General features: G+C 33.5%; 3 protein-coding genes across 4 annotated transcripts in view; 2 read left to right on the forward strand and 1 right to left on the reverse strand.

Moving 5' to 3' along the window:
• Nucleotides 1-14,595, reverse strand: part of LOC108742378 (mitogen-activated protein kinase kinase kinase 7) — a 29,097-nt gene extending 14,502 nt beyond the window's left edge. The window contains exons 1-6 of one of the 2 annotated variants that reach the window (XM_018477579.2): nt 14,402-14,595; nt 14,051-14,299; nt 13,762-13,941; nt 13,432-13,671; nt 13,115-13,336; nt 6,846-6,924 (exon numbers count right to left, since the gene is read on the reverse strand). In XM_018477579.2, coding sequence (XP_018333081.1) covers nt 6,846-6,924; nt 13,115-13,336; nt 13,432-13,671; nt 13,762-13,941; nt 14,051-14,299; nt 14,402-14,482 — 1,051 coding nt within the window. In that variant the 5' untranslated portion in view covers nt 14,483-14,595. Of the gene's footprint in view, nt 1-6,845; nt 6,925-13,114; nt 13,337-13,431; nt 13,672-13,761; nt 13,942-13,999; nt 14,300-14,401 lie in introns of both variants that reach the window. The other variant, XM_018477571.2, reaches the window with a different exon arrangement.
• The window catches only part of LOC108742358 (atypical protein kinase C), a 244,055-nt gene continuing 240,790 nt past the window's right edge, over nt 13,148-16,412 (forward strand). Inside the window, exon 1 of the mRNA XM_018477543.1 lies at nt 13,148-13,231. The gene's annotated coding sequence lies outside the window, so the exon portion shown is untranslated. The remainder of the gene's footprint in view (nt 13,232-16,412) is intronic.
• LOC108742081 (ankyrin-1-like) lies at nt 14,732-16,308 on the forward strand. The gene is made up of 4 exons (XM_018477105.1): nt 14,732-14,959; nt 15,023-15,200; nt 15,380-15,735; nt 16,016-16,308. Exons 1-4 carry the CDS (start codon nt 14,833-14,835, stop codon nt 16,306-16,308), a joined length of 954 nt encoding a protein of 317 aa, XP_018332607.1. The 5' UTR covers nt 14,732-14,832.

The following is a 16,412-nucleotide window of genomic DNA, read 5'->3' on the forward strand; positions in this document are numbered from 1 at the left end:
ATAGTTTTACTATATTTATGTCATAATGGTTGCTGGTTTTCGGTCTCTATGAAGTCAGATAATTGAGGATGGAAGGAGTAGTAGGGATATAAAGCAGAGGATAGCGCAGGGTCGAGTAGCCTTTAACAAAAAGAAGAAAACATTGATGAAGTGGAGAAAATAGTATTAGTCAATCGTCAAATCACCGTTAGAGAAGTTGCTGAGGATCTAAACATATCGAATGGCAAGAGCCATTCGATTTTTACCAATGATTTGGGCATGAGACGAGTCGCCGCGAAATTAGTACCAAAATTGCCCAATTTCGACCATAGAAAGCTTCGCATTAACATTGCTAAGGAGCTGCTGGGCTCTGTCCGCGACGACCCAAGTTTGCTCCAGAGGGTCATAGCTGGTGACGAATTATGGGTTTATGGTTATGACGTGGAAACCAAAGCTCAATCATCCCAATTGTAGCTGTCGCACGAGCCAAGATCGAAGAAAGCGCGCCAAACCAAGGTCGAATGTGAAGGTTTTGCTGACATTATTTTTTGATCGCAAGGGCGTAGTGCATTATGAGTTCTTGCAACAGGGTAGAACGGTCAATAAGGAATATTACCTGCAGGTTATGAGCAATTTGTGCGAAGGCATCCACCAGGAACGCCCGGATTTGTGGAAGAATAAAAATTGGCTTCTGCATGATAACACCCCTGCTCACGCATCGTTGCTTGTGCGGGAATTTTTGGCAAAAAAAAACGCACTAATAATAATCGGACACCCTGTGACTTTTTCTTGTTCCAGAAACTAAAAAGGCCCACGAAAGGACGACGGTACGCTACGATTAAGGAGATAAAGACAGCATCGAAGGAGGAGCTGAACATCAAGATCACAAAAAATAATTTTTTGAAGTGTTCCGAGGATTGGAAAAAACGTCGGCACAAATGTATAATATCTGGGAAGGGGATTACATGCAAATATAAAATGGAGATATATAATTTAACATAGGGTCCGCGAAGCTATGATTTATTTCCAAAGTGGCCCTCAAGATCATTTGGTTTGGTCATCCTTGGTCTAATTCATTGCTTGGCATTAGAGAGGACGCCGGTTCCACTCCTGGTCCGCCAATCTTAGACTATATTTTCCTGAGAGCCTGGATCATGAAGGAAAACTCTGAAATAGATAATCTTTTGGACTCTCTTGTCTTTCTCTTCCTCCCTAACCACCACCGTTAACCCATTTCCACGATTTCTGGAGTAGGCTGAACTAGATGTTTCGCCCTATAAACCGCTATGCACCACAGTGTAGATCAACGGTCGGCCACTGGCGGTCCGCTGCCCAAATCCTTACCGCGAAAGGTTGAAAACTGGACCACCAAAAATTTTTTGAAAGTAAATTACTGAACTAAATTATTGAAAAAATATTTTCTGTAGACAACAAACTATGTTTGAACATACAGCGTCACCCTTATTATATTTTGGAGAAAAGTGTATGATTTTTCTGGACGTCCATATATGAATTTTCAAAAACATCTGGACCCCACATAAAATTATTTGCCGACTCCTGGTGTAGGTGATGGAACAGCCCGCCCTCCAACATTAACTGGTGGGAATTTTTTTTTAACTACTGATAGAACACACTTTACTATTCCTATCCTATACCTAATCATTTTGAACTATAACCATTGGTTTAGTAAGACGTGACAAATTTAGAAAAAATAATCACTACAGTGTTTCATCATCATTGGTCGTCAGTCCTAAGATTGGACACGCTCCTTCCTGTCCTGAGCTAATCTTCACACTTCCCTAAAACTAGTGTCTCATAAACTAAGCACCTTCATATGTATACACACTTATTCTCTCTATTTCTTCTATATTTTAAAATTTGAACTTTCTAAAATTATTTGTTACGCGAACATTTTCTTGAATTCCGACATTACCTGCGTAAAAATATCTGCGCATCTACATTAGAAAGTTTCTCCCATGATTTAGTAGGTACGTCTCCCGAAATACGCACGAAAATAACGCAGATGCTACTTACGATTATTAAAATATAACTTAATAGTAAATACATCGTAGTATCTAGTATTAAACAAAGTCCTGGACCCGGGTCAATTTCAGTAGGCGACTGACACTGTCCTTTTTCAAACGCTCACGAGTTTCTTTTTCGGATTTAGGAAAATTAAAAATAACGCTCAATCATTTATTTTCGAGGGTGATTCAGGATTCCATGTCAAAGTTCTTTTAAAATCTTTGAAGTTAAAAGCGTACTCTTTTACGTATGAATACTTTAACTCTTCATAAAATGAGCATTTTTTTTTTATTTTGAGGTTCGTTTTTGAAGTAATATCAAAAGCCAAAAGTACGATAGTTACAATTGTTGCTACGTAAAAATCATAACCTAAATCATCATCAATTGAAAGTGCAACAAATGAACAAATGAATGTGTTTGCCACTTTGTTTTGTTTCCTTTGTGTCTACGTAGTATGCGGACATGTTGTGCTTGATATTTTAACACCTGGGCACGACAATGGTTTGCATGGTTGCAATTTTTGGCGGATGAGCCGCCTAGATTTCGGGAGCTACGACCGGGTGCAAAAAGGGCTGTCGCACCGCGACGTCATTGGGCGAGAACAGCTGCCGCGTTCTCTGTGTGTACAAATACATTCTATGCTCTTGCCACAAATTCAACCTAAATAAACGGTCGCATAATATCGTCCCGTTGCTGTCCCCGATGCTGTTATGTTAGCGTTCCTGCGAGCGTGACATATTAGTCACTGTTTAATTCTGGACAAGAATAAAATCAAAGTAATCATAGGACACGTACAGGGTGGGCGCATATTATGGCAGTAAATCATTGATGTTGATACATTCAGCTCTCATTCTTTATCGATAGTTACGTTTCGATAATTTCAAGGGATGGAGTCTTCAAAAATATTTCCCCTTTTTGTCAAAAAATATTTTAAAAAGTGACTTAATTATTGTACTGTTATTAAATTGTCCATGCAACTTCATGTTTAATCGTAAAGCGGTAAAGGTCTAGATGATGGCCCCCACTCCCGAAGGGGGTGGGAGTGGGGGAGATCGAAAGAGGAGGTCTCCCCCACCACTGTATCATAAAAAGTTCGTGGCGGTCTCACCCCCATAAAAAGTTATTGGGGTTCAAAGTTAATAAATATGCCAATTTTTATACATTTCTAGGCATGTAAATATTTATATAGTCATTCTTAAACAATATTCAAAGGTAAAACTAATGAAAAATACATAAAAATATTGAGAAAGTTATATAAAACATTATTTAAATATCTTTATCAATAGGGTAGGTTAGGTTAGGTTATCGGGTTTTGTTCAAGTGACCACCCTCTTTCGATCCCCCACCTCCACCCGCTTGAAAATAATTTTTTTATTGAATTTTATTTGAATTATAGTGTATGAAAATTGTCAAAATAATCAACTTTCAACCCCCATAACTTTTTATGGGGGTGAGACCGCCATGAACTTTTTATGGTACAGTGGTGGGGGAGACCTCCTCTTTCGGTGTCACCCACCCCATCCCCGAAGAGGGATATCCACTTTAAAGCCTATGATTACAAGTAAAGAAAAAGGCAGCCCAAAACAAATTTGAATTAGGTTATTTCACAACATTTTCAACAAACAACAATAGAATCCTATATCAATAACGTGGACGTCAACGTAATTGACCCGTAACCCTATTTCATAATTTAATACTTAAATTCGTTCTTTAACGGAGTTAATTTAATTACACTTACTAATTATGCATTGTCTAAGAAATATTATATTTTCAAAATTACACCTTCAGAATCCAGAAAAAAGAATTTATACCAGAAAAATGTACTTGAATTTGCAGCCACCCAGTATGGGTTTCCCCGTAAAACGTACAGTCAGCATGTCTACTAACAGTTGTCCGAGTCGAGAGTGTCACTTTTTTCATTTCGTTTTTGTAAACATAATCCCGCGTGACGTGGCTTTTGCAGAATGAATCGGATTACACGGTGGAAAGATGATGAATTGTTTAGACTAAAATTCCTGTATCGAACTGAGGAATTGGAAGCGGATTTCATTTTTACAGTTCATAGCAATATCTATAGAAGTTTAGAACAGTTTTAATAGGTACCATATTTCTCATTTTCCCTGGAGAAATTGAAAACATTTGTTTGTTGATTGTAATTCAGCTCTACCACAGCCAATTTAATAACTTTCTACGACGGCATGTATCAGTCACTTTATGAGAAATAAACCAGCTTTCAGTGACAAATAAACTTTTTAAAAATGTGATTTCATACGCCACATGTATTGAGAACACAACAAAAAATACTTTTAATTACAAAAATTTTTCTTCAGTTTGATGATACAAAAAATGGATTTACACAAACACAAAACAAAATGTACACGGGAAGTAGAGTTAAGAGTTGTAGCATCATTATCAAAATTAATGTTTAATATTGGGATCCGTCAAATGGGCATACACCATCTAGTGGCAAAATTTATAACCCGAATGAGGGAAAAATTTACATGGGAACTGTGCACGCAAATTGTAAAATTGTTTATTAAAATAATAAAACACGTTAAAAAAGTAAAAATTTTTTTGATGATGGAGTCGACGAAGTTTTCTTCTAAAGTTAAATCAAATAAAAAGTTAATATGTTCAGTGAAAAGCTGCAATAGCACTTCAGACATAGATCTTCACTCTTCACCTACATTAACTACTTTCCAATAAAAACTAACCGTTTTATATATGTAAAAAATATATTCGGAAAATTAGAGAAAAAAGTAAACTAATAGAAGCTTGGATGAAAGCAGTAGGTATCAAAGAAGTGAATTCCGGAATAAAAATTTGTTCACGTCATTTTAATGCACATGATTATATTTCAGCAAGTATTTACCATCAGCCATAACCTTAATATTTAAAACTAGAATCATACTAAAATTATAAAGTGAGAAATTATTTATTCCTGTGTAATTGATTTAACACAATTCTAATGATACGATATAAGTATTTTGAGGTTAAGAACCTACCTGCTGCAATACAACAAAGTTGCAATAATGTGTTTGCAACGTTCTCTTAAATCGGCTTTGCACGTGCAAGTCATTGATATGATATTGCTTAAATCACCCAGAATCACCTCACCAATTATATAACGTGAATCACTTTTTAAATCCGAAGTTTGTAAAAAGTAGGCAGTAAACTTGACGGAATTTGAAGGCTAGCTTCCGGATTTGTTATTTCCGAATTTTATAATGTGATTGGCATTAAAAACACGCTCACCTTCAACGAAATTTCCTTTCCGAGGATTTGTGTCAGCCCAATCACATATTGTGTCAATACTTATCATTTTATCGTAATTTAAAAACTTGGAAATTGCATGGTACACTATAGGAACTACGATAAATTTTCCCTAATCGACGCCATCTTTTTAGGCTCCTCCCATTTGACGGATCCCAATAGGAAATTTATTTTAATCTAACCGATATAATATGAAAGTCCACATAAATTTTGTAATGATTGAATATTATGTTAGGATTCGGAGTGACAATAAGTTAAGGTTTCATCGATTCGATTCGTACTATACCATACCCAAGCATTTCTTTCGTCGTAGGTAAACAACTTTAATCAAAAAATGAAAAGGTCCTTTAACTAATACAAAATCGATGCGTCATAAGAGCCGAAGTTTTATTTTTACATCGTATTTTTCAGTATGAATACCTGAGCGATGAACTCAAAAAAAGACGCTAAAATTTATTGAGTGCTAAAATATTTATAGATTGATGTGAAATTAAATAGATGCAGAAGGGGTACTAATTGAATTATAAAAATAGATACATATTTCCAAATTATCTTAAAGCTGCTCCCTTCATTCAAATAATTACTGTAGATCACTCGGTAGATTTGTAGGAACGAGTAAACAAGAACGTGATGAATGTCGTTCCAATGAGCAGAAGGAAAAGTATTAAATGTCATCGGAAAACATATACGATTTTAATTGCTGATGAAATATTGGACATCGAGGCGTTTTGTCCTATTTTGAGTTTGAGTAATGAATCACAACAAGCAGAGCCAATGCACCGGTAGTGGAAGCCGAGATGAACTATAAATAATGCTCGGAAAGCGATTGGACGATTATAAATTATTGCGCCAAAATGACGGTCAAACGTCACCATCTAAGCCAAATTGTCGCTTGCGGAAATTAAATTCTTACATTCTTACAAAAATGTTACACATTAAGATGTTTAATGTCTACCTCAAAAGTCTTTTAAATCAAGTAAATTTCTACACTATAAAATATGATTGAATCCTCTTTCTTGATACAAAAATAATACCCGCTAGGTACCAATTGTTCCAATTGCAACAATTTTATGTTTGTGATTATTTTTTAAAGCGTCGAACATGTTTGGACAACGTAGCAGATCCATAAAAACTCGATTTAAAGAACACAAATATATCGATATTTGATAAACAATACTTTTTGAAAACTTTCACTTAATTTTTATTAAATTCTTAACAAGTTTCGACCTACAAGGCCATAAAGATTAATTAGGGATTAATAATTATCGGTTCAACGAAAAAGAACTGTATCATAATGTTAAGAATGGCTTGATATTGAGATCTAACGTGCGAAATCATCATCTATATATCAAATATGCTAGATTCGAAACATTATTGACAACAGATTACTGTTTTTCTCCAACAAATTTGCTTTCAATCTCAATGCTTGCTGTCTCGCATAACAATTTCGACAATAATAATTTCACTACTGTACCCTGTACTACACTATACTACTACTACTGCTGTGGGGTTAAAAAAACACGTTTAATTATTTTGCAAAAACAAATAGAAAAACAATGAGCACTTACCCTTCTTAGGCACCATTTTGTCAAAACCGGCCATAGTACGTAACTCCATATCGCTGTACTCCTCTATGTCCCAAGCATGCTGAAATAAAAAAGACAACGTAAAATAATTATCTCTCACTCGCTGCCAGTTTTCAATTAAATGAATTTTAATGTTCATAATAATTATATATCTCAATATGCCAAACTTTTTTTATTAGAGAGTAAAGAAAAGATAAATAAATAACGTCGAATAAAAACGATGACATGCTCACAAAATCTATGAAAAAAGCAAACAAGAGAGATTTCCTTTTGAACGAAAACGACAACAAAAATAAAAAGAATTAGTAACATCAACATTATTCAATGCAGTATACGTTCTTTTTATGTATTCTCTAATAAAATTGCTCTCCTTAGCAATCTTGGTCATCAAGTGAATCACTAGTCTTAAATTAAATCATAGTACTACACTTGTTCTACACGCAACTATCATTCAAATCAAATTTAATGTATGTAACTGACATCAAATTAGAACAACGGCATGTTCACAGTGTAATACATAAACATAATTATTTTTACTTTTATACAAAAAAAATATTAAGGGTAGAAGGGTGTGTCGAATGTAAAAAATGATACCTACATATTGAGGTTATTATATTGGTAATCATAAAACATTAACTCTTCATAATCATCATCATCATAAGGTCGTCAGTCTTAAGACTGGTTGGACACGTACCTCCACTCTTTCCTACCCTGAGCTAAACTTCGCATTTCCCAAAACTAGAACAACCCACATCCTTAACTATTTGCGAACCGTAATCTAATCTAGGTCTACCTCTACCCCTCGTAACTCCTGTTTCTGCCTCTAATATGTCTCTGACTAGAGCTTCATATCTGAGGTGTCCTACTAACTTATCTCGCCTATTTCTTATTGACTTCCATAGAGTCCTCTGTTCTCGTATTCTTTCTAATACCTCTTCATTTCTAACCTTTTCTATCCACGTTATCCTTATCATTCGCCTATAACACCCTATTTCGAACGCTTTTAACACGACCTTGCGCTATTCACTGCTTTATATCCGTACTACCCGTTCCGTCCTGACTTATCTGACTTCCACTTCTTCTAATCTTTCGTCTCCTATCTTTATATTCGCTCTTTCTCTACTTTTTCTTCCCTTGCATACCCGTATTTTAATTTTACTTTTATTTATTTCCATGCAGTACTGTTTTGTCAGTACCGCTTCCATTTTATTTAAAGCTATATCTAAGTCATCCTTGCTAAATGCTAATACTGCTATATTATCTGCAAATCTAAGCATACTAAAAAAATAATCGATATTTCAGAATGTTGAAAACCGTAATAAAACAGAAATATATTTAAGTATAACTTTTTGAAAATAGTTAACAGCTAAAACCATTGTCATGTTCATTAAATGCTGCAAAACAGATAAAATATTTATAACTGTTTCAATGAATGCAACTAAGGGGTGAAATGTTATTTATTTATTTAATTTGTATTCTTAAACCGACGTTTCGCCTTTTTGGTCGAAGGCTTTATCAANTTTAATCTGTAATCTTCAACCCGACGTATCCCCTTTTTGTACGAAGGGTTTATCAAGATAGATTACATTAGACGGAGACATGGAGAACCTTTATTGTACAATCACCGGAACATTTAACAACAATAATAAAAACATACTCAAAATCACAGACAAAAATTATAAATTCAATTCAACATTGGGGAAGATAGTACAAAGAAAATATTTATAAATTTAATTAGCATTACAATAATCTAATTAAACATTTAATTCACCCCGTCCCCTCGCAAGCAGTACCTAATAAAGCAATAAATAACATTTATTCATTTTTACCTTTCTAAATAAGGCGAAGACATGTCACCATTTCATATAAAGGTTTACTTATTCACATTGCATTTGACGCAAAGCGAGGACTACTTAATCCACAAACATTTCAATTGCAAATAAAATAAAAAGACGTCCACAACTTCATTTGAATTTATAACGATCTTAAATGTACATACATAAATAATTCATACTTTTGTCATATGTGAGGATAATTTTATTAAAGGAAGTTAGTTGATTGGTTATCAATCCTTATACTGTTATATGTTTACTGTTTATAACCAGTGCAAGTAATTAAAAATCAGTTTCTAAAGGAATGAAATTGTTAAAAATATAAGTGTTTATTCTAACAGCGTAAATTGTAGGTATATTATTTCGCGATGCTCTCTTTTTTTTTTAACTTTTAGTGATTTGTAATTATCTCTCATAATTGCTTTGGTCTTAATATGTTACTGTTAGAAGCTATAGTACAGTACACTGTTTATCATAGTAACTCCTTGAGAATGATCAAGAGACCGAAACAAATGTAAGAGACAAGAGGCAATTAAGGAGAAATATTGTGAAAAGTAGTTGATAATTTAAAATTGGTTATTGCCCATCATTTTGAGCTTAAAATGACATCACATAATTTATCGTATTTTTCTCGTCATACCCTTTTATTCGACACTCACGCCAAGAGGTTCTGAATAATCGGCCATCTTAAGACGTCTACCATTTTAAATTGATTCAATATTTCACAATAACCTTTATTACAACTCGTGGATTATCTTTTTTAAAACTTTAGTAAATTGAAAAATATTTTTATATCTACAAATTCGTTCCAAATTTTCAGAAAATAACGAAAGCAAATTTTGTTATAATTAACGAGAAACAAAAATGAACATACAACAGTTTAAAATGTCCATTTCAACGGAAAATACGACTTGGTCTTACACAATTCGGACATTACTGTGTACCACAAAATTAATTTATTATATTCCTTAAAATTTTACAACATATGCGACCTTTTAGTTTATTTTCATCTTGTTAACCAACAACGGTGAGCTCAACAAGAAAGCGTTTCTACGCTTTTATATATTATAGTAGTTGAAACACATCAAACGAGACAATATTTAATAAACTACCAAAAATTCTATATTTTTAACTTTAATTACGCAATAATGATTTATTTTTTGATCTGGATCTCAACGAGATTTTTTTGTTATCAAAATCTCATCGTTGATTATCTGAACTTAAAGAAAGTGCACTTTTAGGATTGTTCTCTGTTCTTTTTGTTCTTTTTAAAATATTCCATAAAAAAAATAATTTATCTCAAAAAAGTATCAATCTACAGGAAAACCTACGTCACAAGTGATCTAATTGCATCACGCAAAATGTTAATGTTTACATCAAAGTCCAAAAAAAGTTTATAAGTAAATAAACTGTTGCTCCTTTTAGACAACAAAAATCAATTAGGTCTGGCAGTCACTAAGTTTACTTCACCAAAATGTAGGTCAATTGTAAAAAGTGTGCAATAATTAGAAATTGCGCTTGCGGCTGTCCAGAAATATCCACTAGTAAAATTTTTAGAACCGACATGACACGAGATGAAAAGCCTTGAGTTTAATAACTGACCATCTGAAATTAACCAATTTTACGAGTTCTGTACGAAGACGTTTAGAAATAATAATCAATAATCATGAACACCTTAGATAGCAAATTCGTACTGAACCTACGTATGCATTAATCTTACTTTTTGTTAAATTATTTTGCAATGATTTAATGCTTTTGAAAATTAATGATCGTGAAAAACTAAAATAATAAATGGAAAAATGAATAAAATTCAAACGAATAAAGGGAAGCTTATATGAAAAAGTATGAACCTATTAAGGTATCCAAATACAATCAAGAAAATATTGTAAATACGAATACACAGCATTTCCTTATGATAAGAAATCCCATTTACTACGTATTAGGAAAGGATTTTATCATCCCCTTCGTCGTTACCATCCTCGCTCTAGCCACAGATGTTAAAATACTTTCCTAATAAATAGTAAATACGATTCCTTACCTAGGAGGTTATATTGCCTTTTCTTCGTATCTGACCGTCAGGAAGAAAGTGCGATAACCTCACTCGGGAGTTTGCTGTTTCTTAGGAAGGAATTGCTACCTTGACTTTAGCTAGTTCACACCCGGGAGGGAATGTCGTACTGTCTTCCCATTGCATGTATAAGATGTGGACATCACATCTGAGAGGGAATGCCGTACTGTCCCCCCTTGGTATACATACATAACATGCTATTGTTTAGAAAAGAATAGAATATTGCTCATCAAGAGAAGTATGGCAAACCCTCTGGTGTAGATATCACACCTGAGAGGGGAATGCCGTACTGTCTTCCCTTGGTATACATATATAACATGCTATTGTTTAGAAAAGAATAGTAATTGCTCATGAAGGGAAGAAAGTATGGCACATCCTCTTGTATGGAAATCACACCTGAGAGGGAATGCCGTACTGTCTTCCCTTGGTTTACGTGTATAACACGCTATTGTTTAGAAAAGAATAGTATATTGCTTATTAAGGGAAGAAAGTATGGCACACCCTCTTGTGTGGATATCACACCTGAGAGGGGAATGCCTACTGTCTTCCCTTGGTATACATACATAACATGCTATTGTTTAGAAAAGAATAGCATATTACTCATCAAGAGAAGTATGGCACACCATCTGGTGTGGATATCACACCTGAGAAGGGAATGCCATACTGTCTTCCCTTGGTATACATATATAACATGCTATTGTTTAGAAAAGAATAGTATATTGCTCATTAAGGGAAGAAATTATGGCACACCCTCTTGTGTGGATATCACATCTGAGAGGGAATGCGGTACTGTCTTCCCTTGGTATACATATATAACATGCTATTGTTTAGAAAAGAATAGTATATTGCTTATTAAGGGAAGAAAGTATGGCACACCCTCTTGTGTGGATATCACACCTGAGAGGGGAATGCCATACTGTCTTCCCTTGGTATACATACATAACATGCTATTGTTTATAAAAGAATAGAATATTGCTCATCAAGAGAAGTATGGCACACCCTCTGGTGTGGATATCACACCTGAGAGGGGAATGCCATACTGTCTTCCCTTGGTATACATATATAACATGCTATTGTTTAGAAAAGAATAGTATATTGCTCATCAAGGGAAGAAAGTATGACATTCCCCCTCGTGTGGCAATTACACCCGAGAGTCAATGTCGTCCCTTGGTATATAACATTATATTGTTTAGAAAAGAGTAGGATATTGCTCATTAAGGGAAGAATGTACGCCATTTCCTCTCGTGTGACAATCACACCTAAGAGGGAATGTCGTACTGTCTTCCAATGGTTTGTATAACATGCTATTATTAAAAACAAGGATACTATATTGCTCATCAAGGGAGAAAAGTATGGAATCCCCCTTCGTGTGGCAATTACACCTGAGAGGGAATACCATACTGTCTTCCCATGGTTTGTGTAACATGCTACTGTTTATATCGTCACAACAATTACGCAAGTATTCAAAATTTTAGTTAATTCAGGCAACGATAACTGGTTACCTGGTTAGTAAATGATTTGTAGAAGCAAAATATTTAGTGAATAAAGAGGCAGTTTCATCTTAGTTTTTAATTCGAAAACATTTTTACAAAATTATATCCTGCTTATATAACGAGATTATATATGGCATTCTATAAATATTCTAAATTTAACGGCAATTAATAAATGACACTACCATATATCTTTTTTTCTTTAACTAGTAATGTGGCTCCACTATTAATCACTAACTGCAAATTATCTTAGGGTTTTTTCACCAGTATGTATGTTAATTTTGTGTTGGGGGATTAATTAAATTTTATGACAATAACTTTTTTAAAGAACAAATGAATTTAGATGCCTGATTCTATAAGCAAATTAATTTAGTTTGTTTGTTTAACTTTTTGTATAGCTATTAATGTACTGTTTTAAAAAATTTGTATTAAGGGCAGAAATACAAAAAAAAAACAATAAACAACATTAACCATCAGTTATAGATAGATCTTTATTTTTCAAAAATATTATGACAATAAGTTTAAGTATTCTTCAAAAATTTTAATTTATGCACTAGTATGCATTAAAGAGTTTAATTTGAAAAAAAGATAACTTAATCCACTCTTAATGTAAAAAAATATATAAAGGAAAGGTTCACTGATTAAAAAAATTGAATTAATTAGGCCTACATAGTAAAGTTTTTAAATTATTACACTGTTAGCATATGAAAATAAAATATATTTCAGTTTTTTCATATAAAAAAAAAATATCCAATTATGCTATTAATTCATTGTTTCTGTAAAGCATGCATAAAATTATGTAATGTATTTTACTGTTACAGATTAAATAAAGTTAATGGAGAAACGACAAATCCTACTTACCGGATCCACTTCAACAGACAAAGGTGTGATCACTTGAGGATTGGGTTGTGGCAAAGTAATTTGTCTTTGGGAGTTTTGAGTACTATTGGACACGAAGGACTGCTGAATATTATCGGCGTAAGTATCCTCTTCTTGTTCTTCTTCATAGTATTCTTCAAAGCATTGTACAGGTTCGTTTGCATCTGTAAATACTTGACAAAGTTTTGACATAATCTCTTCCACCTGAAACAAAATTAATACACCAATAAAATATACACAATCACAGTAAATTCAAGTTAAATTAATGATGCAACTTATTTAATTTGTTCTTTATTTACCTGAGACATACTGGGCCTGTTAATAGGGTTTTGATCCCAGCATTGGGTCATGAGATTTTCCAGTAGTGGAGGACAATTTCTGATAAGTGGAGGTCTTATACCTTTATGAACTGCCCACATTATTCTAAATGCTGAACCACCAATGTGGTAAAAGGGCTTACGCCTGGACAGAACCTCCCATAAAATTATTCCCCAGCTAAAAACATCACATTTTTCAGTGTAATTTGAAGATGTAAACACCTGTAAATAAGAAAAAAATATTAGTTCAATTAATAGTTTATTAAGTTATAAAAAAAAATAAAAAACAACAGGAAAATCGCCAACACAAACCTCTGGGGCCATCCAAGCTGCGCTGCCTTTATTATTGGTCATGTATGTACTTTTATCTGCAGCTGTACCAAAATCACAAATCTTTAACTTTGTACCTCCATCAATTAATAGTAGATTTGGTGGTTTTAAATCCCTATGAATAAGTGGCTTTGGTTTCATCGAATGCAAATATGCAACACCCTGTGGAATAGCAATAAGTATTAAATATAAATGTGTACATAAATCTTTCTCTGATTACCTGTGCACATTGTAATGCCCATGATAATGCATGATCTATTGTATATCTTACTTTTGGGGGAGAATGCAAGATGTTAAACAATGATCCTCCTTCTGCATATTCCATAACCAGGCAAATATAAGGCCCTTTAGTACAAGCTCCATATAATCTTACTATGTTCTCATGACTCACTCGAGACAATTGTCGTACTTCTACTGCAAATGCTTTCTTTTCTGCTTCTGTTGTAATATTCTTGACAGCTACATTGATATCTCTCCACACAGCTCGATATACAACACCAAAACTACCTTCTCCTACACACTAATAACAAATAAAAAATATAAACATTTTTTGCATGATTTCAAAAGCTGAAAATTGCAGAAAATAAAAAAATTACCCATAAAGAAGATATCACAAACTAACCTCTTTCACCTGAATTTCATTGCAATCAATTTCTTCAACAAACTGTTGGCCTTCTGTTTCTTCATGGTTAAAAGCCGCCATTTATAATTAATTAATTACATTTTACTGAAAACAGCTATTCTAATCCCTTTTGTTGCATTTTGTATTTTTTCATTAACTTTTGGTTAATTTCATTATGTTGCTGTCATTATCTGTCAGTGCACAGACTTGTTAATAGTGAAATCGAAGTAGCAACATTGAGAAGACAAAACTTCTTACCTAAAATTAGGAAGTATTCATACATACTCTCACTGCAGATTAATTTCGCAGAATCACTTGTAGAAATTTCAATTAGACGTAACAGATCAACAAAGCTTTCGAGTTCAAAAGTCATTAGTAAACGCCAAAAGTTTGATAAAAGTGTATCTGTTTTGCCATTTCTTCCCAAAAAAATGAGCATATCGAAAAATAAGGCAGACACATTGGTTGAAAACGAAGGTGAATCAAACGACGAATTAGTTATAGCAGCTTCTTCAAAAGCTTGCCGCGGCCAAGCTAAAGAAATATTAGAGAGTGAGGGTAAATGAGTGAGAGTAAATCAGCAGACCTTTTTTATGCTAATTACGACCGTTATTATATAAGGTGAAGAAGAACTGATCAACTTTTTCTTTATTTCGGTACAATTTGGAAACTTACGAGCTGTAAACGATTGCTTGAATTGTGGTATATCCCCAAATATTCGCCAAGCTGATACCACGAACGCCCTTCACGTAGCTGCAGAACAAGGAAATCTAAACATGGGGCGCTTATTACTTACTAGGTGCCCACATATAAATTGTATTAGAAACAGAACTACCGACATTCTTACAAAGGAAAGATGAAATTTAAGTTGTTGTTGGAAAAATCAGTTTCCCAGCAAAAATGTAAAAAGGAATTTGTTCGACATTATTATTTTTTTTAATTTTATTGTATAATATAAAAAAGGTTTCTTGTCCCAAGGGAAGAAACTGATATTCATATGAAAACAAACAAAGGATATACACCACTTCATATGGCTTGTTATTTTGGAAAGAAAACATTTGTCGAACTATTGTTAAGTAATAACGCGAATCCAAATTGTGAAACATTAAACAACAGAACTCCTCTTCATATAGCAACAATAAGACAAAACTACGAGATACTTTCCCTTCTTTTGGGTAACAGTGCAAATCCAAACGTTTTGGACAGCTTTTGCGACACTCCCTTATCAAACTGCATAATTAGGAAACCTAACTTCAAAATGGCTGCATTACTAATAGTCGATTACAAGGCCGATACCAACCTTCACTGCGAAAAACATATGCATATCATATTAAGTTAGTTTTCATGATTTTTATTTTCTTCTATTTTACCGACTTTTATTTCGTAATTGCATTTTCTTTTTCTGTTTAGTTTAAAAACTCAATACCAATACTCTATTTGAACTTGATGTAATACAAAAAAAGTATCCGATCATATACCATTATCGCATCTAAAACTTTAATTGGCTAAATTGAACATCCTAAGTCTGAATTACTTTGGCCATTAATTTGTAGTAGAAGGATTTCAATACATTTCATTCTACAAAATTGAATAAAAGGTCAATTTTGTCTATAGATTTGGCTCAGTCTTGTCACACTCAAAATGAATTGAAGTTTGTTCAATTACTCATTGATAACGGGGTGGATTATCATGCAACTCATCCGATTACAAATAAAAATGCACTTCATTTTGCGGCAATGACTGGTTATGAACCAATCATTTCGTTATTACTTGAATACGGTGTTAGTACAACGCAAAGGGATGTTTGGAATCGGACTCCTCTACAAGTGGCTGAACAACATGGAAATGAGAATGCAATTGATCTTCTACTAGCCTATGAAACTCTACAATTTCCTAATAAACTTTGACATTTACATTTTATGTGAATGTTAATATTATAAATATGAATAGATATAATTTTAATTTCATTAAATTTTTTTATTTTGGTGAATAACTACAACATTAACCATCA

Source organism: Agrilus planipennis, unplaced genomic scaffold (genome assembly GCF_000699045.2).
Source record: "Agrilus planipennis isolate EAB-ADULT unplaced genomic scaffold, Apla_2.0 scaffold3, whole genome shotgun sequence".
Classification (NCBI taxonomy): domain Eukaryota; kingdom Metazoa; phylum Arthropoda; class Insecta; order Coleoptera; family Buprestidae; genus Agrilus; species Agrilus planipennis.

Coding starts and splice junctions, on each gene's coding strand:
- LOC108742081 (XM_018477105.1), top strand. CDS start 14,833: ATGAGCATATCGAAAAATAAGGCAGACACATTGGTTGAAAACGAAGGT. Junction 14,960..15,022: donor AGAAATATTAGAGAGTGAGG/GTAAATGAGTGA, acceptor TTATTATATAAG/GTGAAGAAGAACTGATCAAC. Junction 15,736..16,015: donor ACATATGCATATCATATTAA/GTTAGTTTTCAT, acceptor TTTTGTCTATAG/ATTTGGCTCAGTCTTGTCAC.